Here is an 18,669-nt window from a genome sequence, read left to right as displayed (position 1 = left end):
ATATCCCATTTGAATACGCCCAGTGGGAGAAAGGTGATTCTTCCAAATGACTGGTTTTGCCCCAGGAAAGTAAAAGGGTGGTAGACTGCCGAAAGCAACACATATCTATTACAAAAGTCAACATTGACTCGCCAGAAGAATAATACCTGTCGTGAAATGAGGGGTCTTTTCTTAGAATAATCAGGCAGGTGGTTGGAGGGCAGGGTGTGGGCTGGGCAGCAGTGCGCTGCTATGCTGCCAGAAATGGCTCGTTTTGCCCCAAGAGGCTAAAAGCCAGTTGAGAAAGAGGAATAATTACAGTCTGAGACAACCTTTGAGAATAATCTATTATTATCTTGTACCCTGCTTGATCCTGCAGACTCTCATGGCCAGGTGAAATCCCAGACACAGTGCAAAAATCCCAGACACTCTTTTCCAGAGATTTAAGCACTCTTAGAAAGGAAAGGCTGCTAGAAAACCCAATGTTAGTTTGAAGAATTAATTCTGCTTGCTTTCCTGTTCATCTGAGTGAGGGTTTGAGTAAAGAGGTGGAGAAGGAGGTTGGTGATTTGGGTGCATTAGCTAAGTCAGGCTGACCTAGGTCAAGTGCAAGGGCTTGGGGCAAATGAAGGTTCAGAGCCCTGAGGTGGAGGGGGGCCATTAGGATCGACCCTCCTCAATACGCGTATCATGGTTCTCCACTCCCCACCCAGAACTCGGGCTCCGATTGTCATTCAGCCACCTAACGGGTTAAACCAGCAACCTGTAGAAGAGGCCTCGAGACTAAATGACCGTTTGTAACTTTGCAGTTGGGGGAAGATGCATCTTGGGTTTCTAAACGCTGACATAAACCTCAGGAGCACGGCTTTTTCAGCCAGGGTGTTGCTATAATGCATCGTTTAGACTCTGTGAGTTTTTGTTGGTGGCATCTATTCTAAGCGACCTGGCCTGGGGAGTTCCATCATCAAGCAAACATTCATTTCTCATGCATGTAATTTGGTTAAGCCCTTAATGAGGCACAGTGCCTTTTATCATGTCTGCCTCGCATATTTATTTAGTCTGACCGATTAACTAACTGGCTCAAACCCCCTGCCTCTGTGGAGTACAGATAAACAAGGGCTTAACTGACTCAAGGGGTACCTTACAGTCTCCCGAGGGGCCGTGAGAGATGTGGGGTGTTCCTCTGAGGTGGTCCCATCAGAGGGCGGTCTGCCGGGGAGCTGGAGGCTAAGGGGGAAAGAGGGGAGTCAGACTGCCCAGGTCAGAGCACTGCTGGGGACAGGGGGCGGGCAGGGGGCCTCCGGGCCTCTGCAGAGGACCCTGCCCGTGCCCTGTTAAATAGAGCATCCTTCTCTTTTCCCTTAGTTTGTCCGCCAGCTCCCTGCCCCACCCCCCAGGAGAACCTAAAAGCAAAAGAGGGCAGAGGAGCAAAAGTGAAAGCCCAGCCCAGTCCTCATCCACTTGTCCATCTTCCTCTCCTCGGAGGGTCCAGAGAGCCTGGGCCAGGCCTGTGCCTGTGGAGATTTAAGCTGGACTGGACTGCGCGTGTGTGTGTGTGTGTCTGTGTGCATCATGAAAGTTTCAAGGTCTTTGTGTGCCTCGATGATTTTGCACTGGCAAACATTGTAGATTTTGAAAATAAGCATGAAGAGCTGTTTTTGGAAGCTGACATCTATGCACCTAGCAGTATCAGCTCATCTGTACACATCATCCTAGCTCAGAACCCCAGAACAGTACTGCTGTGAAGAAGCTTGGTAGCTTCCAGACCGCCAGCCTCCGGGCCGAGACAGCAAGGGTGCTGTGGGCTCGCCATCTGGCATTACAGCGACTTAGGTCAAGAGAACCGTAGATGGCGTAGATTGTTTGTCGTTGACTCTTCACAAATTGGCTGCTAATAGGAGAGTTCTCCAGAGTCATCTGTCTGTCAGATGAACACCAGGCTGAAGTCACGACCTAGAATTGTGCCTCTAATGTACCATCTAAAAATGAACCAGTTAATTTTACTGCTCAGCAAAACAGAAGACATAGAACTGAAGTATCCGTGGGCAGTAAGTCTAAAATCCAGACTTTCCCCCTTGACTCCATAAGACCGCAATATAAAACCTACTGAATGCCAGTGCAGGGAACTCTACTGCAACCCACTCATTTCTCCGTGTCTTTAAATTGTGTGTGTAGTTTAAGAATGATGGATATTTCAGTTTTGTGAAAAATGAACAAAAAACACTTTGATATGCTATTTTAATAGCTGGAACTTAAGTTTTCAACAGGATTTATATATTATACACACACACACACACACATATATATATATACTTTGGCCACCTGATGCAAAGAACTGACTCACTGGAAAAGACCCTGATTCTGGGAAAGATTGAAGGCAGGAGGAGAAGGGGATGACAGAGGATGAGATGGTTAGATGGCATCACCAACTCGATGGACATGAGTTTGGGTAAACTCTGGGAGTTGGTGATGGACAGGGAGGCCTGGTGTGCTGCAGTTCATGGGGTCGCAAACTGTCAGACATGACTGAGCAACTGAACTGATACATACATACATATATATATATATTTAAGTATGTTATAATCTTATTTATTTATTTATTTATTTTTGGCTGTGCTGGGTCTCCATTGCTGAGTGGGCTTTTCTCTAGCTGCAGCCACAGGGGGCTACTCTCTAGTTCTGGGGCACAGGCTTCTCCTGGCAGTGGCTTCTCTTGTGGCAGAGCACGGGCCCTAGGGCACAGGGACTTCAGCAGCTGTGGCTCCTGGGCTTTAGAGCGCAGGCTCCATAGTCATGCTGCACAGGCTTAGTTGCTCCGCGGCATTCGGATCTTCCCGAACCCATGTCTCCGGCTTTGGCAGGTGAATTCTTTACCACTGAGCCACCAGGGAAGCCCTCAAAAGGATATATTTAATATCAACCATTGTCGTTTAGCATTTTTACTAAAAGTAGTTGATAAAGCACTTTATGTATAGAGTTTATTGACAAGAAGCCTATCATAAGTATTTGTTTTCTTCTCCCCCACCAAAAAAAAAAAATAACTATAAGGTCGAAATTCCAAAGGAAAATTGGTCAGTTTTCCAAAACGTTTGAGAGAGTGAGTAGCGCCTGCCCCCCACCCCTCCAGACCATGCTCTCTGGTGTTCACTGATGTGGGTGAGTTCTGATTGGGAAGAGCAGTGATGTGTCTGAACCCCCAGAGTGTGGAGGTGAAGGCCAAGCGGGGGCAGGACCAGGGGGGTTTATTGACCTTTAACATCCATGGGTTTCTGAGGACACACAGCTGACACTGATCCTCACTTCTGCTCCCATTTCAGCCCCAAGCTATTTTTAGGGCAAAGAACTTGAGACTACATCGAAGGCTAAATTTAGTGATGGTGAGACAGAGAGTTAATGGAAACTCTCACCCCACTCAAAACACATCATCAGGTTTGGGTAAAATGCTAATAGCAGTTGAGGAAGTGACAGTGAAGAGGAGGAAAAAAAAAAAAAAGAGGATGGTTTTGAAGGCTGGATCTGATCCTTGGCTGATTTCCATTTGGCCTGGGGGAGAAGCTCCCAGATCTTATTTGATTCAGGGCTGCGTGAATGAAGATGCAATAAGGTATTACAAACATTTAGTGGCGATGCCCTGGATTAAAAGATGAAGACAGGATGGTTTATGGTTCCCCAAGGGTAGACAAGGCACTTCAGAAAATCATCCTCAGGACCCACGTCTCCCAGACTGTATCTCACAGGAGTACAAACAAGGGGTGGGGACCATAACCCGTTTCTGACTTACTATCTCCTTCAAGATGCCAGAATATTCTGCTCTGCCAGCTTGGGATAAAATTCTTGTTCAAATTAGCCTCCAACTCACCTATCACTTGAATGGTTTTTCTTTCTGTAGGGTACCTCCCCCATAATAAATCCCAAACCCCAGAGATTGTCTTAATTCAAAGAGCCAGATTAGCTTTATCTTGGCTAGAGTCAAAATTCAGCTTCAACCCCAGGAGGTTAGAGGATAACTCCTAATTATTATGTATTGGTTATTCCCTGCTAAAGGCAGCTGGACTCCCAACGAGATCGGTTTTGTGACTCAGACCTCTGCTCACACACAGATGCGCACACAACCGCATGCATGCGTGCGTGCAACCTCCACTTCGCCCAAAGTAGCCTTTTTTTGATAGAATTCAAGCTGCGCTGGGGGCCCAGGTGACCAGCACAAACCTGTCTGCCCCAACTTCCCCCACTCCCCTTTCGTCCAAGGTAATCTCCCCGAGGTCCCTCTAGCCTGAAGTTTTCCTGTCATCGGACCTCAGTGAGACAGCTCACCCTCCCTGAGATGTTTTATATACTGGGTGAGTTCGAAGAGGAAGGGGTTAGACACTCTACTGCATCTGCCCTTTCAGAGACTCCAGAGATTTTATGCAAATTTGTGAACCTCTTCCCCACAAGCTTTAAGATCCACCCACCAAAGCGTATGACACCCTTCCTCTGTAAACAAGTGATGCCTGTTTGCATTGATCTGCATAAAATAAGGGGTCGTGCAAATGATTCTTCCAGAAGACCTGCTCCAAGATGACTTGCTGTCTCCACCAGCCCGACCCTGCTGTGCACTTCTCCCAGTAAAATGATACAGACACTTGTGAAGTGTGACCCGCCCCTCCTGAAAATCCTTTCTCAGAGAGTGTGAAGCAGGTAAAAGTCAGATGGGGCTTTGGAAAGGTTTCTGGGGATTTCCCTGGTGGTCCGGTGGTTAAGAGTCTGCCTCCCAACACAGGGGTCGCAGATTCCATCCCCGGTCGGGGAACTAAGATCCCACATGCTGCGGGGCAACCAAGCCCGCCCACCAGCAACTGCTGAGCCCTCGCCCCGCAACGAAAGATCCCGCCTGTCACAGGGACGATCTCACGTGCTGCAGCTAGGACCCCACAAAAGGCTGTTTCTAAGGGCGAACCCTGGTGGGCTCTGTGTACCCTGCTCAGACACCCATGCCGTGGAGCGGACTCCGGATGCTGTCTGTCCTCCTGCAGTTCAGCAAGCAGTGCCTTAGTCCTCTGTGTTTGAGGAAGTGAGGCTGGTAATGACCCGGGGTGACTCACTGTGACTAAACACAGAAGCAGAGCATGTCAGCTTGGTCAATGGGGGGGATGGGTTCCCCAACCTGAGCCTTCCTCCTCTCCTTCACGCCCGCCTGGAGTCCTCCCAGGTCTCTGATTCACATTTACCCTGGGAAGCCTCTTGTTTCCACAAAAGGGAGTCTGTACCGTGGATCCCAGGCAGGGGCTGTGTAACCCTCTCCCATTCCTCTCCATAGGGCAAGGGGGCCTGGCCTGGGCAGGTCCCCCCGCTCCCTTACTCTGCTCCTGACCCAGGCGGGCTCTCTGTCTCCTCTGCTCCCTCCCTCTCGGGTCTTGCCAGTCTGCGAAGCCAGGCCAGCCGGGCTCAGCCCCTGTGAGGAGAGCTGTCACGGAGCCAGGCACTGTTGTCAGGAGCCTCCCGGGCAGGCTGGGCCAGATGCCAAACTTCACCAACCAGTCATGTGCACCTTCCAGGAGTTTGCACTGACGTGCCCAGATTGAAATGTCTCAGGGTGGAGGACGCCTCAACAACAGGCCCCGTCTTGTGACCCTTTCTTCCGAAGCAAAGTCAAGGTGAGTGACCCTTCATCTGGGCTGTCATCACCACATGTAAACTCTGACCGCCTCCACTCTAGACTAGAAACTCTGCACGGGTTGGGAGGTGCCTTACTGTCCTTCATTTCCTCATCTGTAAAATGGGCAAAATAACACACGTAGCGTGCCTAGAATCCTGCCTCAGTGAGGTCTCAGTGGGTAACAGCCATCCTTGGTGTCACAGTAAGGTGTGCCTGGCATCTCGTAGCGCGCCGGGCACGGGCAGGGCCTCAGCAGTCGCTTGCTGAGTAGATGATGCTACAGAAAACCCCGAGGACTCAGCCTCACAGGTCTGAGGGAGGCATGGTAGGAAGCAGTGGACAATCAGGAGAAGGAACCCTCAAATCCATCGGAGGCTCAGCCTAAGAGCCCAGCCTTTCCTTCTTCACTGTTGGCCAAGGACCAGTCATAGCCCCATCTACTGTGACCGAACTTGCAGGGTCAGCCAGTATCAAACATGAGCAAGAATTGCTTTTGGTCTTTTTTTTTCCCCCTAGAAGGAGATTATGAGGGGCTGTTTCTTAGACCTATAAAAGGGGGAAATAAGCCTATAATAGCTAAGTTAGAGACAAAGTACCCAGTGTACCTGATAATGAAGCTTGTGTTGCTTCAATTCAGAGGTTTTGAATGAGGCTCTTGTTAGGTGTACTTTTCCTCCTGTGACATTTCCACTGTTTAAAAAAGTTGAGGTTTCATGAGAAGTTCTCCATCGGTGAGCTCACTGTTGCTTGGTGCTGTGTTCCCTGGCTGGGGACCGCCAGGTGACGAGCAGCAGCTGATTAGGATTGAGTAATGCACAGCGATGAGGCTCACTTCAGGAACAGAACTCCAATCACGGAGGAACAAACCATTCAGTGTACGCCCCGGGCTTTTCATTGGCATGTACGACGGTTTATTAAGACAATAAATCCATCTGTTCACTTGCATTTCTGTGTATCAATGGAGATTATACAGTTGTTACAGCAGAGGAGCCCCGTGTTTTTGTCCATGAGAACTTTGGAGAAAGAAACTACTTTCTTTCTCCCTACTCCCCTCACTGAGATTCTCAGCACATCATAAAGGCAGTGTTTGCAAACTTATCACTTACTATGCGTAAGCCTCTGAACTGAAGCGATACCAGCTTCTCTGGGGCTTCCCAGGTGACGCTAGTGGTAAAGAACCCGCCTGCCAATGCAGGAGATGATGTAAGAGGCTCGGGTTCGATCCCTGGGTCAAGAAGGTCTCCAGGAGGAGAGGATAGCAACCCACTCCGGTATTCTTGTCTGGAGAATCCCATGGACAGAGGAGCCTGGAGGGCTACAGTCCACGGGATCGCAGAGTCCGGCAGGACTGAAGCAGCTTAGTATGCATGCACACGCTCAAGTTTCATTACCAGGTATGTTGGATACTTTGTCTCTAATTTAGCTATTATAGGCTTGTTTCCGCCTTTCCTAGGTCTAAGAAACAATCCTCTTTTAGGGCGGAAAAAAAGGCTGAAAGCAATCCTTGCCCATGTTCTATACTGTTGACCCTGCAGCCTGGGTCACAGTAGACTGGGCTATGACTGGTCCTTGGGCTACAGGCAGACACGGAAAGCATGAGGCGGCCTGGTGCAAAGAGCTTTGCTTATCTGAGGCATTTTCTGTTAAAAGCAGAAGTGGAGAAATGATCTTGAACCTTCCTCTGGTCACCTAGGGAGTGGCCCAGTTGGCAGCTATGCCAGAAAGGGAGAGGCATAAAGAGAGGGCACCAAGCTGAAGTCACCAGGCGGCAGGTGTCCTGTGGTAGAGCAAGGCAGAGAAAGAGTGAAAAGCGAGAGCGGAGGGGTCAGAGACAGAGAAATAAATGGGGCTGGAAGACTCGCCAAGAGAGGGGACGGGGGCCATTTTTTCTCTGAAATGACAGCTACTAAGAGCTGCTCAGGACACTAGAACATTTGTGGTTTCCTCAAAGACAACAGGAACCTTCCAGTTCCAGGAGCTGAGTCTCAGAACACAGGCAGTTCCTGGGGTTCTCTTCTTTTGCTGGGTAGCGTTCTTACCGAAGGGATGAGGGGAAGCATGCCCCGGGGTAGCTCGAGCAAACCCGTTCTCCATCCCCCTGGGCAGAGACTCAGCCTCCCCCACGAGGCACCTGGATTCACTCTCTCCTTCATACAGCGCTTCGGGGTCAGCCAGCGCCCTGTGGCTTGTGCCCCAAATGTTGCAAATGAAGTGATGGGGCGGGTGCCTGTTTGAAGGAGCGGCAGAGTGAGGATGGAATTCAGCCTGGAATCCTGGAGTCAGGAAGGTCAGGGGACTCTGAGGTCACAGCTGCTGTTCCAGCCAGAGCTTCTGCTGCCCTTCCCTGCAGGCAGCTCAGGTTTCAGCACTCAGCTCGCCTGTCCTCAAAGATAGAACCCACAGGGAAGTCTGTTAACACTGTGGCTGAGGAGGTGTGGCCTCAGACCAGCTAAACCAGCATCTCCAGAGATTGGGTCGGCACTGATATTTTTTAAATGCTCCCCAAGTGATTCTCAAAAGCAGCCAAGGTTGAGAACCCTCCACTTACCTGCATTTAAAGGGCTCTAGTTTCCTGTTAGAATCAGTTTCACTGCATCAGTTTCCATTGACACGGGCAACTCCTGTGGACATAGAGGAACTCCTTGGGATGGGGCCTCCTATTTGCCCTTTTCCTCAGTCCTTTTCAATTATTGAGATTCCCTCCTCCCCCCACCTATATTAAGCTGATCCTTTACTATAGATAATAACTGTCTCAATCATTTTTTTTGTAAGTAGTTCTTATTTTAAAGTTTCAGTTTGAATTAAATTCTCCCACTCGAAGAGATTTCTGTTCTATAGTGGTTCAGAAGATGTAATTTCTGAGATATACTTTCTCCAGGGAAAACCACTTATTTGTCAACATTATAGAATGTGTTCTCCTCTACTCATGTAGGTCCCTCCCTACACTTGGATGAACGGAGTTACTTGGTTATTAATGAATATTTCATATCATATAGACTTCACAGATGGAGAAGGCAATGGCACCCCACTCCAGCACTCTTGCCTGGAAAATCCCATGGACAGAGGAGCCTGGTAGGCTGCAGTCCATGGGGTCGCCAAGAGTCAGACACGACTGAGAGACTTCACTTTCACTTTTCAGTTTCATGCATTGGAGAAGGAAATGGCAACCCACTCCAGTGTTCTTGCTTGGAGTATCCCAGGGACGGGGGAGCCTGGTGGGCTGCCGTCTATGGGGTTGCACAGAGTCGGACATGACTGACGTGACTTAGCAGCAGCAGCAGACTTCACAGACAAAAAATAAAATAAGTTTCCTCCTCTAACGTACTGAGTAGTACCTTTCTCTCATCTGAGCAGGAAAGATGGGGTTAGGCGCTTGATGACATTTATTTACAGTGAGATTTCAAAAAACAAACTGATGCAGCTGAGCTGTCCCTCACTTTTCTTTCCATGTGGCTCAAGGTGAAAATGCTCATGCCCTACTTTGCTGGGAGTCTTACTCCACGCAGTACTTGCCTTGTCGGTTTGTGATCTTCCTTCTTCAAACTTTGATTCCCTCCCACACATTCCCTCTTCTTTACGTTCACCTGGGCTCTAACCTTCACTCTGCTGTTGGAACTCCCCTCCTCCACCTCTCTGGTTCCTGGTTTCTTTTTCAACATGCCATGCTAATGTTACCTTCTAGCTTTATTTAGCTTACTTTATTCTTAGAACGACTAATTGTTTCACAAGAAAATTTATTGTTTTTGTTTTCTTTTCGCATCTTTAAATTCTTAAAAATTAAAGATGTCAAAAGTCTTGTTTTTTATTATAAGTAAGTTAATAACAGCCTATTATAGATATCTTTATAAACCTAAGTTAGATACCTTGACAAATCTAAGTTAGATTCTTGTAACTCAAATGGCAATAGTGCCTTTCCCATTACTCTGAAAGATCTCTGCCAATAAAGTGGTATGAAGTCTGCTGGGTTCTTTTTATAGCATCTTTTCTTTAGTTCTGGTTCCACCAAATCTTCATTTATCACTTTGTCTATGTAGTAAGAATCCACTGAGACTAGGAAGCCCCTTTCCTTAGCCGTGTCCTAGAGCTGTGCTTCTCGTATTTAAATGAATATGGATCACGTGGGGATCTTATTAAACCTCAGATTCTGATTCAGTAGGTCTGGGTGGGGCCTGCGATTCTGAGTTGGCTATGAGCTCCCAGAGGTTGCTGCTGCTGCTGGTCCAGGGAAGCCCTGCCACAGGGAGTTCCTTAAGCAGCTTTGGTGCTCACCCCAAATGTTTTACCACCACAACTTTCTCCATGCTTAGCTATCATCTTCTCAAATCAACTCTCAACCAATTGCTGAATTAAGATTAAGCCAATAGCCCCCTGGGCTTCTCTGGTGGCTCAGTGGTAAAGAATCTGCCTACAACGCAGGGGACCCTGGTTTGATCCCTGGGTCAGAAAAAGCCCCTGAAGAAGGGAATGGCTACCCACTCCCGTATTCTTGCCTGGAGAATTCCATGGACAGAGGAGCCTGGTGGGCTACGTTCCATAGGGTCACAAAGAGTCGGACACGACTGAGTGACTAACACGCAATAGCCTCCAATATTGATGTTGGTTCTCTGTACTTAAAAATTTTGCTTTTTCATTTTGCCAGTCTTCCTTGTTTCTGACCGCTATTACTTAAGTTGACACAACTTGTCACATGCTTCAACTCAGGCCCTTAATCATTCCTATAAAACAACTCATGTGCCACAGCTGACATTTTCTACTTTCATTATTTTCAAATTTACTTCTGTTTCCTTATAATTATTTCTTTTTAGCACTTTTCAAACTTCTGTTTTGAGGTTTATCAGACATGACGGGTTTAAGAATGTTCATAAAACATCTCAAAATGAAGGACCAACACACTATAGACTAACAATGCAGTGGTCAAGACAAAAATGACTGGGCACACGTAAAACTATTTTCTAGTGACAGGCAGACTCTTTTTGATCTGATTTGGTGCCTTACTGAAATCTGTAAAACTTAGTAAATTGAAAGCTTATGAGCAGAGGAGTTTATTTACATTGAATAAAATGAAAACTATTTATTTGCTCTTCAGTACCTGTGGTTTCCACATCTACTAGATACTGAGGAATCTGTCTCTATAGACCGGATCATTCAGTCGCTTACTCTATACCAGGTATTATTTCCAGGTGGTGGAGACTCAGTAAACAGCACCCCTCTCTATTACTTGTCTCAACTAAGAAAGAAGAAAGTCAGCATAAAGCACCCATCACTTTCATTTCTGGTGAGGCTAATGAAGCACAAGACGAGCAAGACATGGACAAGCAGAACTCCTATTACAGAACTTGTCTACCCAGTCACAGAAAGGACAGGTCACCACAGTCTCCTCGCCTGGCAGCCTGTCCTTATGGAGAAGAATGGCTGTTCTTTACTGGATGTTTACACCCAAGAAAAAGAGAGGAGGGGGCCAGGTCCCTAATCCCCTAAACCACTAATCAGAATAGTCACCTCAGCTCCACCAGGAAAAGCCTATCCTCACAGCCCCTCTCATTTGCCTCATTCAATCTCAGCCACTAGTAGATCCTGTCTTTAAAACGTTGATATTTTGTTCATCACAATTTTTTTCATTAATTTAAAACTTTTTGAATGTTGCACTTAAATATTATTTATCTTGATTTATTAAGGTTTTTAGTTCCCCCTTAAGTTTTACACCTGCCTTACCCACCTCACCCTAGTCTCAGATCCCGTTTTAAAATAAACGTGTGAGCAAATAAACAACTTCTTCCTTTTAAAATATCTATTTATTTCTGGCTGTGCTGGGCCTTCACCGTTGGGCAAGCCAGAGCTGTCTCTGGTTGTGGCCCATGGACTTCCCGTTGCAGTGGCTCCTTGCTGTGGAGCGTGGGATCTAGGGCTTGAGGGCTTCCGTAGTTGTGGCATACAGACTCAGTTTCCGGGCAGCATGTGGGATCTTCCGGGACAAGGGACAGAACTAGTGTCCCTTACATTGCAAGGCAGATTCTTAACCACTGGACCACCAGGGAAGCCCCAGATAACTTTTTCTTAATTAAGCAATTACTAAATAAATTGTCAGATAGTGTCATGTACTAAGTTAAGAAACAGGATGTATAGGAAGTGATTGGGCCAGTAACCAAAATGATCAGAAAAGATCTGCATTCAGTTCAGTTCAGTCGCTCAGTTGTGTCCGACTCTTTACAACCCCATGAATTGCAGCACACCAGGCCTCCCTGTCCATCACCAACTCCCGGAGCTCACTCAGACTCATGTCCATCGAGTCAGTGATGCCATCCAGCCATCTCATCCTCCGTCATCCCCTTCTCCTCCTGCCCCCAATCCCTCCCAGCATCAGGGTCTTTTCCAATGAGTCAACTCTTTGCATGAGGTGGCCAAAGTATTGGAGTTTCAGCTTTAGCATCATTCCTTCCAAAGAACACCCAGGACTGATCTCCTTTAGAATGGACTGGTTGGATCTCCTTGCAGTCCAAGGGACTCTCAAGAGTCTTCTCCAACACCACAGTTCAGAAGCATCAATTCTTTGGCGCTCAGCCTTCTTCACAGTCCAACTCTCACATCCATACATGACCACTGGAAAAACCATAGCCTTGACTAGACGGACCTTTGTTGGCAAAGTAATGTCTCTGCTTTTGAATATGCTATCTAGCTTGGTCATAATTTTCCTTCCAAGGAGTAAGCGTCTTTTAATTTCATGGCTGCAGTCACCATCTGCAGTGATTTTGGAGCCCCAAAAAATAAAAGTCTGACAGTTTCCCCATCTATTTGCCATGACGTGATGGGACCAGATGCCATGATCTTCGTTTTCTGAATGTTGAGCTTTCAGCCAACTTTTTCACTCTCCTCTTTCACTTTCATCAAGAGGCTTTTCAGTTCCTCTTCACTTTCTGCCATAAGGGTGGTGTCATCTGCACATCTGAGGTTATTGATATTTCTCCTGGCAATCTTGATTCCAGCTTGTGCTTCTTCCAGCCCAGTGTTTCTCATGATGTACTCTGCATAGAAGTTAAATAAGCAGGGTGACAATATACAGCCTTGACGTACTCCTTTTCCTATTTGGAACCAGTCTGTTGTTCCATGTCCAGTTCTAACTGTTGCTTCCTGACCTGCATACAAATTTCTCAAGAGGCAGATCAGGTGGTCTGGTATTCCCATCTCTTTCAGAATTTTCCACAGTTTATTGTGATCCACACAAAGGCTTTGGCAAAGTCAGTAAAGCAGAGATAGATGTTTTTCTGGAACTCTCTTGCTTTTTCCATGATCCAGCAGATGTTGGCAATTTGATCTCTGGTTCCTTTGCCTTTTCTAAAACCAGCTTGAACATCTGGAAGTTCATGGTTCATGTATTGCTGAAACCTGGCTTGGAGAATTTTGAGCATTACTTTACTAGCATGTGAGATGAGTGCAATTGCGCGGTAGTTTGAGCATTCTTTGGCATTGCCTTTCTTTGGGATTGGAATGAAAACTGCCCTTTTCCAGTCCTGTGGCCACTGCTGAGTTTTTGCTGGCATATTGAGTGCCGCACTTTCACAGCATCATCTTTCAGGATTTGAAATAGCTCAACTGGAATTCCATCACCTCCACTAGCTTTGTTCATAGTGATGCTTTCTAAGGCCCACTTGACTTCATATTCCAGGATGTCTGACTCTAGGTGAGTGATCACACCATTGTGATTATCTGGATCATGAAGATCTTTTTTGTACAGTTCTTCTGTGTATTCTCGCCACCTCTTCTTAATATCTTCTGCTTCTGTTAGGTCCATACCATTTCTGTCCTTTATTGAGCCCATCTTTGCATGAAACATTCCCTTGGTATCTCTAATTTTCTTGAAGAGATCTCTAGTCTTTCCCATTCTGTTGTTTTCCTCTATTTCTTTGCATTGATCGCTGAGGAAGGCTTTCTTATCTCTTCTTGCTATTCTTTGGAAGTCTGCATTCAGATGCTTATATCTTTCCTTTTCTCCTTTGCTTTTTGCTTCTCTTCTTTTCACAGCTATTTGTAAGGCCTCCCCAGACAGCCATTTTGCTTTTTTGCATTTGTTTTCCATGGGGATGGTCTTGATCCCTGTCTTCCGTACCATGTCACGAACCTCCATCCATAGTTCATCAGGCACTCTATCAGATCTAGTCCCTTAAATCTATTTTTCACTTCCACTGTATAATCATAAGGGATTTGATTTAGGTCATACCTGAATGGAGAAGGCAATGGCACCCCACTCCAGTACTCTTGCCTGGAAAATCCCATGGATGGAGGAGCCTGGTAGGCTGCAGTCCATGGGGTTGCTAAGGGTCGGACACGACTGAGCGACTTCACCTTCACTTTTCAGTTTCATGCATTGGAGAAGGAAATGGCAACCCACTCCAGTGTTCTTGCCTGGAGAATCCCAGTGACGGGAGAGCCTGGTGGGCTGCCGTCTCAGGGGTCGCACAGAGTCGGACACGACTGAAGTGACTTAGCAGCAGCATACCTGAATGGTCTAGTGGTTTTCCCTACTTTCTTCAATTTAAGTCTGAATTTGGTAATAAGGAGTTCATGATCTGAGCCACAGTCAGCTCCCAGTCTTGTTTTTGCTGACTGTATAGAGCTTCTCCATCTTTGGCTGCAAAGAATATAATCAATCTGATTTTGGTGTTGACCATCTGGTGATGTCCATGTGTAGCGTCTTCTCTTGTGTTGTTGGAAGAGGGTATTTGCTATGACCAGTGCGTTCTCTTGGCAAAACTCTTTGCCCTGCTTCCTTCCATATTCCAAGGCTAAATTTGCCTGTTACTCCAGCTGAGATCGAATACCACAAAGGAGCTGGTGGTGGGATAATTTGGAGAAAAGCTTGTGAAAAGGCCTAGGAAATGAACCTAGGATTTTCAGGGAACACACAACACAACAAAGGTTAGTGTGGCTTATATGTCGAGGAATGATAAGTGAGTAGTACTTTAGGTAGAAGGTAGGAAGGGTTCAAATTTTGAGACTCTGTAAGCCCAGTAAGGAGTTCGACTTTTTTCCTAAGGGCACAGAAGGATTTAAAGCAGGAAAGCAACATGATCTGATTGCTCTTTTTAAATAATTCTCTTTGGCTGTTGTGTCAAGGATGCGTTATGGGGGTGTACATGGTGAAAGAGGAGAATAAGATACCTCAGTATTCCTGGTGAAAGACAATGGTGTCTTGGACCAGGGTGATTTTAGTGAAGACAGAGAAAGAGGAGCAGGTTCTACCAATACTTTAGAAGTAGAGTTGATTGGACTTGATGAATTAATATTCAGCAGGTGGAGAACAGAACTGGGTCATTTCGGGTGGCTTAACTTGAGCAACCAGGTGGATGGTGGTGCCACTTAATGAAATGGAAGAGGCCGGGATTAGGTTCGAAAGTGAGCTTGCAATCACATTTTCAATTTTTGGTGTTTGGGGTTTGCAGATGCCTGTTGGATACAGGAGGAGTTAATAATTGGTGTGACGTGAAGCAGGGGGAGGGAGGACTGGGCTGAAGATGGAGATCTCGGGCGTCACCCGTCCCTTGATAGAATTTACCGCATTGTAATGGATAGAAAAACCCAGGCAGAAAGCATACGAGAAGGGCGAGAGGCTGCAAATGCAGCCTCTGGAGAAGCAGTTAAAACAGGAGGAGGAGGAATGGACTGAGAGCGTCCAAGTATGGAGTCTTAAGACTGGGATAAGGAATGGCATGAGAACCAAGAGGTCGAGAAAAAAAAACAGAGCAGTAACAAATGGAAGCCACGGGTGACACGACAAAGGCCGCCGCCTTCAGTGCGAAGGCCCGAAAGCCTGCTGGGACAGGCTGACGAGAAGAATGGAAAGTCAGGCGGTCAGAACAGTCGCCACTTTCTCATCGAAGAAACCGAAGCTGTGAGTGGTTAACTTTCATCATCCAAGGTCAGAGCCAGTGGGCTCAGATCCTGGAACCAGAGCCCAGGAGAGTGTCCGCGACAGGTCCACTCACTCAAGGAAGCGCCGAATGTAAAGCATTCTTTGACGCGGCCGCTTCTACTTTGGAGAGGAAAGGCAGCCGGCCGGGCTCCAGCGAGAACAGGGCGTCAGAGCGGCGAGCTGTCTCCTCTGGCGGGGAAGGACCGTCCCCTTTTCCCGCAGCCCGAGCCGGCGCGCCCCACTGCGGCTGCGCGGGCCGACGAGGGGCGGGGCGGGAACGCGGAAGGGGCCGCGCCGCGGGGACGAGCAAGGGCGGGGCGGGAACGCGGAAAGGTCGCGCCGCACGGGCGAGCTGGGACGGGGGCGGGGACGCGGGGACGAGCAAGGGCGGGGGGCGGGGCCGGCCGCGGGGGCGAGCAAGGGCGTGGGCGGGGCCGGCCGTGGGGTGCGGGCGGGGACGCGGAAGGGCCGCGCCGCGGGAACGAGCAAGAGCGGGAGGCGGGGCTGGCCGCGGGGCGCGGGGCGTGAGGTGACAGGTTCGGGGGGGCGCTGGCGGCCTGAGCAGCTGAGACGCGGCGGCGATGCTGGAGACCCTGCGCGAGCGGCTGCTGAGCGTGCAGCAGGATTTCACCTCCGGGTGGGTACACGGTGGGGGACGGAAAGGGTCCCGCACGGCCGGGCCGGGGAGCCGGGACGCCTCCTCCGCACACCCGGGGTCTCATCTCGCGCCCGCCACTCCCCTCACCCAACCCTGGGCCTCCCATCCGCGCCCGAGCGGGGACAGTAGCCAACTTTCCGGGTTCGGCCCGGCCGCACGAAGTAACTTACGTCCCGCCGGGCAGGCTCAGACCCACGCGCCGGGGCCGGGAGCGGGTCCGGAAGGCTGCGGGCGGCCGGGGGTCGGGCGACCCTTCCCCGGCAGATCCGGCCGGCCCGAGAGGGGTCGGGTGAGAGGCGAGCGCGCCCCCGCCCCCACGAGGGACGGCGACCCTGCGCCCCTCCCACGCCGCCGAGACCCCTGCCGGCTCCGGGCACCACCCACTCCAGACCGCCGGGGCCCGGCGGGCGTTTTGTCTGGCCCCCTCGCGCGGAGGCTGAGCGCCTCTTCTTCCCCTTTTGATTTCTCTCTCTACCTCGGGTTCAGCGCCTCAGTGAAGAAACTCTCGGGCCAGAGAAATGCCAGAACTGGCGATCCCTTCATGCCCTAGTGGTGACGCGCACGCGGACCTAGCGGTTCCAGAACTTTGCTTGGAATCTCCTGGCAACCATCCCGGTGCGTGCCCGGGTCGCAGAGGCTATCAGCTACACCAGGCTGAAGATGGGGGTTCGAAAGACCACCCCCGCCCAGGTGATTCCAGTTTGGCGTAGGCTCTAATGCCAGAGGCCCTGCGATCTTACCTCTACCTATCACTTAAGCCAACGCGTTTCTGCAAGTTTCTCTGCCTCACTTTCCACGAGTGTTACAACAACGGGGATGATGAAGATGGTTCTCATCTCATAGGGTTATTGTGAGGATGAATGAACTAACGTGTAAAACAACACGCTCACATTGTGTCAATGTTGTTACTAGTGCTTAATTCAACTTTTCCATTTCTTCCCAAAGGGTGTCACTTTGATAAAGGATGCGCTTGTCCCCTTTAGATTACGGATCCGTTGGCGAAAGCTCAGCCTATGAGGGCCTCTCCATCGTGTTTTATGTTTCTGATGAGAAAGATGTTAGCTACAATTGTATCTTAGTGGACAAAAATGTTTATATTGTTTGCCTCTTAGGTGCTGAGTAGTAACATTGGAGAAGGAAATGGCAGCCCACTCCAGTGTTCTTGCCTGGAGAATCCCAGGGACGGGGGAGCCTGGTGGGCTGCCATCTGTGGGGTCGCACACGACTGAAGCGACTTAGCAGTGGCAGCAGTAACAGACAGGCAAATACTTGAGCACTTACATGTGAAGCATTTTTGGTCGTCTTGGTTTGGTGTCTTTATGAATGTTAATTGTAGATGTCTTAGGAGTTATTGACGCTGTGCTTGCATGCTTGCATTCCCCGCCCCCCCTTTTGAATGTAAAAACTAACTTATTTTCAGAATGTAAATTATTGAAACGTTGGGGTATAATGCTGCAATGGTAGCAGGAGAACAGTACGTCGCAGATAAGCCCATCTGGTACAGCCCTCCTGTCATTACCTCAAGAAATTCCTTGATGGAGTAACAGCCTATCTTCTGGGAGTTACAGCTGCTGAAATTTTACAGGTCCAGTGGTTGCCTCTGAACCCTTTCATTCTTTGAACTTTGCTCAAGAAGGTTCAACTCACCTAGGAATATGGATTCTCCCAGACCATCCTGGGAGATGTAGAAAACCTGAGTTGAGGATTGAGTTACAGAGAAGGGTGGAGGGGATCTGGATAGAACGCCTTCTTGAAAACTGAATTTACCTGAAGCATGCCAGAAACTGGGGCCAGTTTGGGATTGGAAATCCTGAGAGGGCTTCCATTCCGTGAAGGCCCTTCATGGGCTTCCTTGTACAGGTCACTCTGAGCCGACAAGCCACTGGACAGGCCATGTGTGCCATTAGCCTGTCACCTGGCAGAGAAATCACTCCTGCTCAAGGTGAAATTAAACACAGCTGTATCCTGGAATGTGAAGTCAAGAGGGCCTTAGAAAGCATCACTATGAACAAAGCTAGTGGAGGTGATGGAATTCCAGTTGAGCTATTTCATATCCTGAAAGATGATGCTGTGAAAGTGCTGCACTTAATATGCCAGCAAATTTGGAAAACTCAGCAGTGGCCACAGGACTGGAAAAGGTTAGTTTTCATTCCAATCCCAAAGAAAGGCAATGCCAAAGAATGCTCAAACTACCACACAGTTGCACTCATCTCACATGCCAGTAAAGTAATGCTCAAAATTCTCCAAGCCAGGTTTCAGCAATATGTGAACCGTGAAATTCCTGATGTTCAAGCTGGTTTTAGAAAAGGCAGAGGAGCCAGAGATCAAATTGCCAACATCAGCTGGATCATGGAAAAAGCAAGAGAGATCCAGAAAAACATCTGTTTCTGCTTTATTGACTATGCCAAATCCTTTGACTGTGTGATTCACAATAAACTGTGGAAAATTCTGAAAGAGATGGGAATACCAGACCACCTGATCTGCCTCTTG

The 18,669-nt window shown here is 48.4% G+C and overlaps 1 protein-coding gene and 2 long non-coding RNA genes across 11 annotated transcripts in view; 2 read left to right on the top strand and 1 right to left on the bottom strand.

Annotated features, from left to right (window-relative positions):
* The first annotated feature begins 5,349 nt into the window (after window positions 1–5,349).
* Window positions 5,350–18,669, top strand: part of DTNBP1 (dystrobrevin binding protein 1) — a 111,339-nt gene continuing 98,019 nt past the window's right edge. The window contains exon 1 of one of the 5 annotated variants that reach the window (XM_044927372.2): window positions 5,350–5,615. In XM_044927372.2, coding sequence (XP_044783307.1) covers window positions 5,545–5,615 — 71 coding nt within the window. In that variant the 5' untranslated portion in view covers window positions 5,350–5,544. Of the gene's footprint in view, window positions 5,616–15,478; window positions 15,501–15,993; window positions 16,159–18,669 lie in introns of those variants that run through there. The other 4 variants (XM_006057794.4, XM_044927371.2, XM_006057795.4 and 1 more) reach the window with 4 other exon arrangements.
* Window positions 6,875–11,402, top strand: LOC123329040. Of its 2 annotated transcripts, none has more exons than XR_006544178.2 (2): window positions 6,875–7,011; window positions 10,798–11,402. It is a non-coding gene; the product is annotated as an uncharacterized LOC123329040 (long non-coding RNA). The 2 variants fall into 2 exon arrangements; XR_006639902.1 differs by having other exon boundaries at window positions 6,906–7,011; window positions 10,785–11,402.
* On the bottom strand, window positions 7,483–16,793 carry LOC112579514. Of its 4 annotated transcripts, none has more exons than XR_006544177.2 (3): window positions 16,655–16,793; window positions 8,166–8,238; window positions 7,483–7,995 (listed from the first exon to the last, which is right to left on the bottom strand). It is a non-coding gene; the product is annotated as an uncharacterized LOC112579514 (long non-coding RNA). The 4 variants fall into 4 exon arrangements; XR_003103810.3 differs by lacking the exon at window positions 16,655–16,793 and adding an exon at window positions 16,350–16,503; XR_003103811.3 differs by lacking the exon at window positions 16,655–16,793 and adding an exon at window positions 15,595–15,815.

This window comes from Bubalus bubalis, chromosome 2, assembly GCF_019923935.1.
Source record: "Bubalus bubalis isolate 160015118507 breed Murrah chromosome 2, NDDB_SH_1, whole genome shotgun sequence".
NCBI classification, from domain to species: domain Eukaryota; kingdom Metazoa; phylum Chordata; class Mammalia; order Artiodactyla; family Bovidae; genus Bubalus; species Bubalus bubalis.
This window is presented reverse-complemented; position numbering and strand designations above follow the sequence as displayed.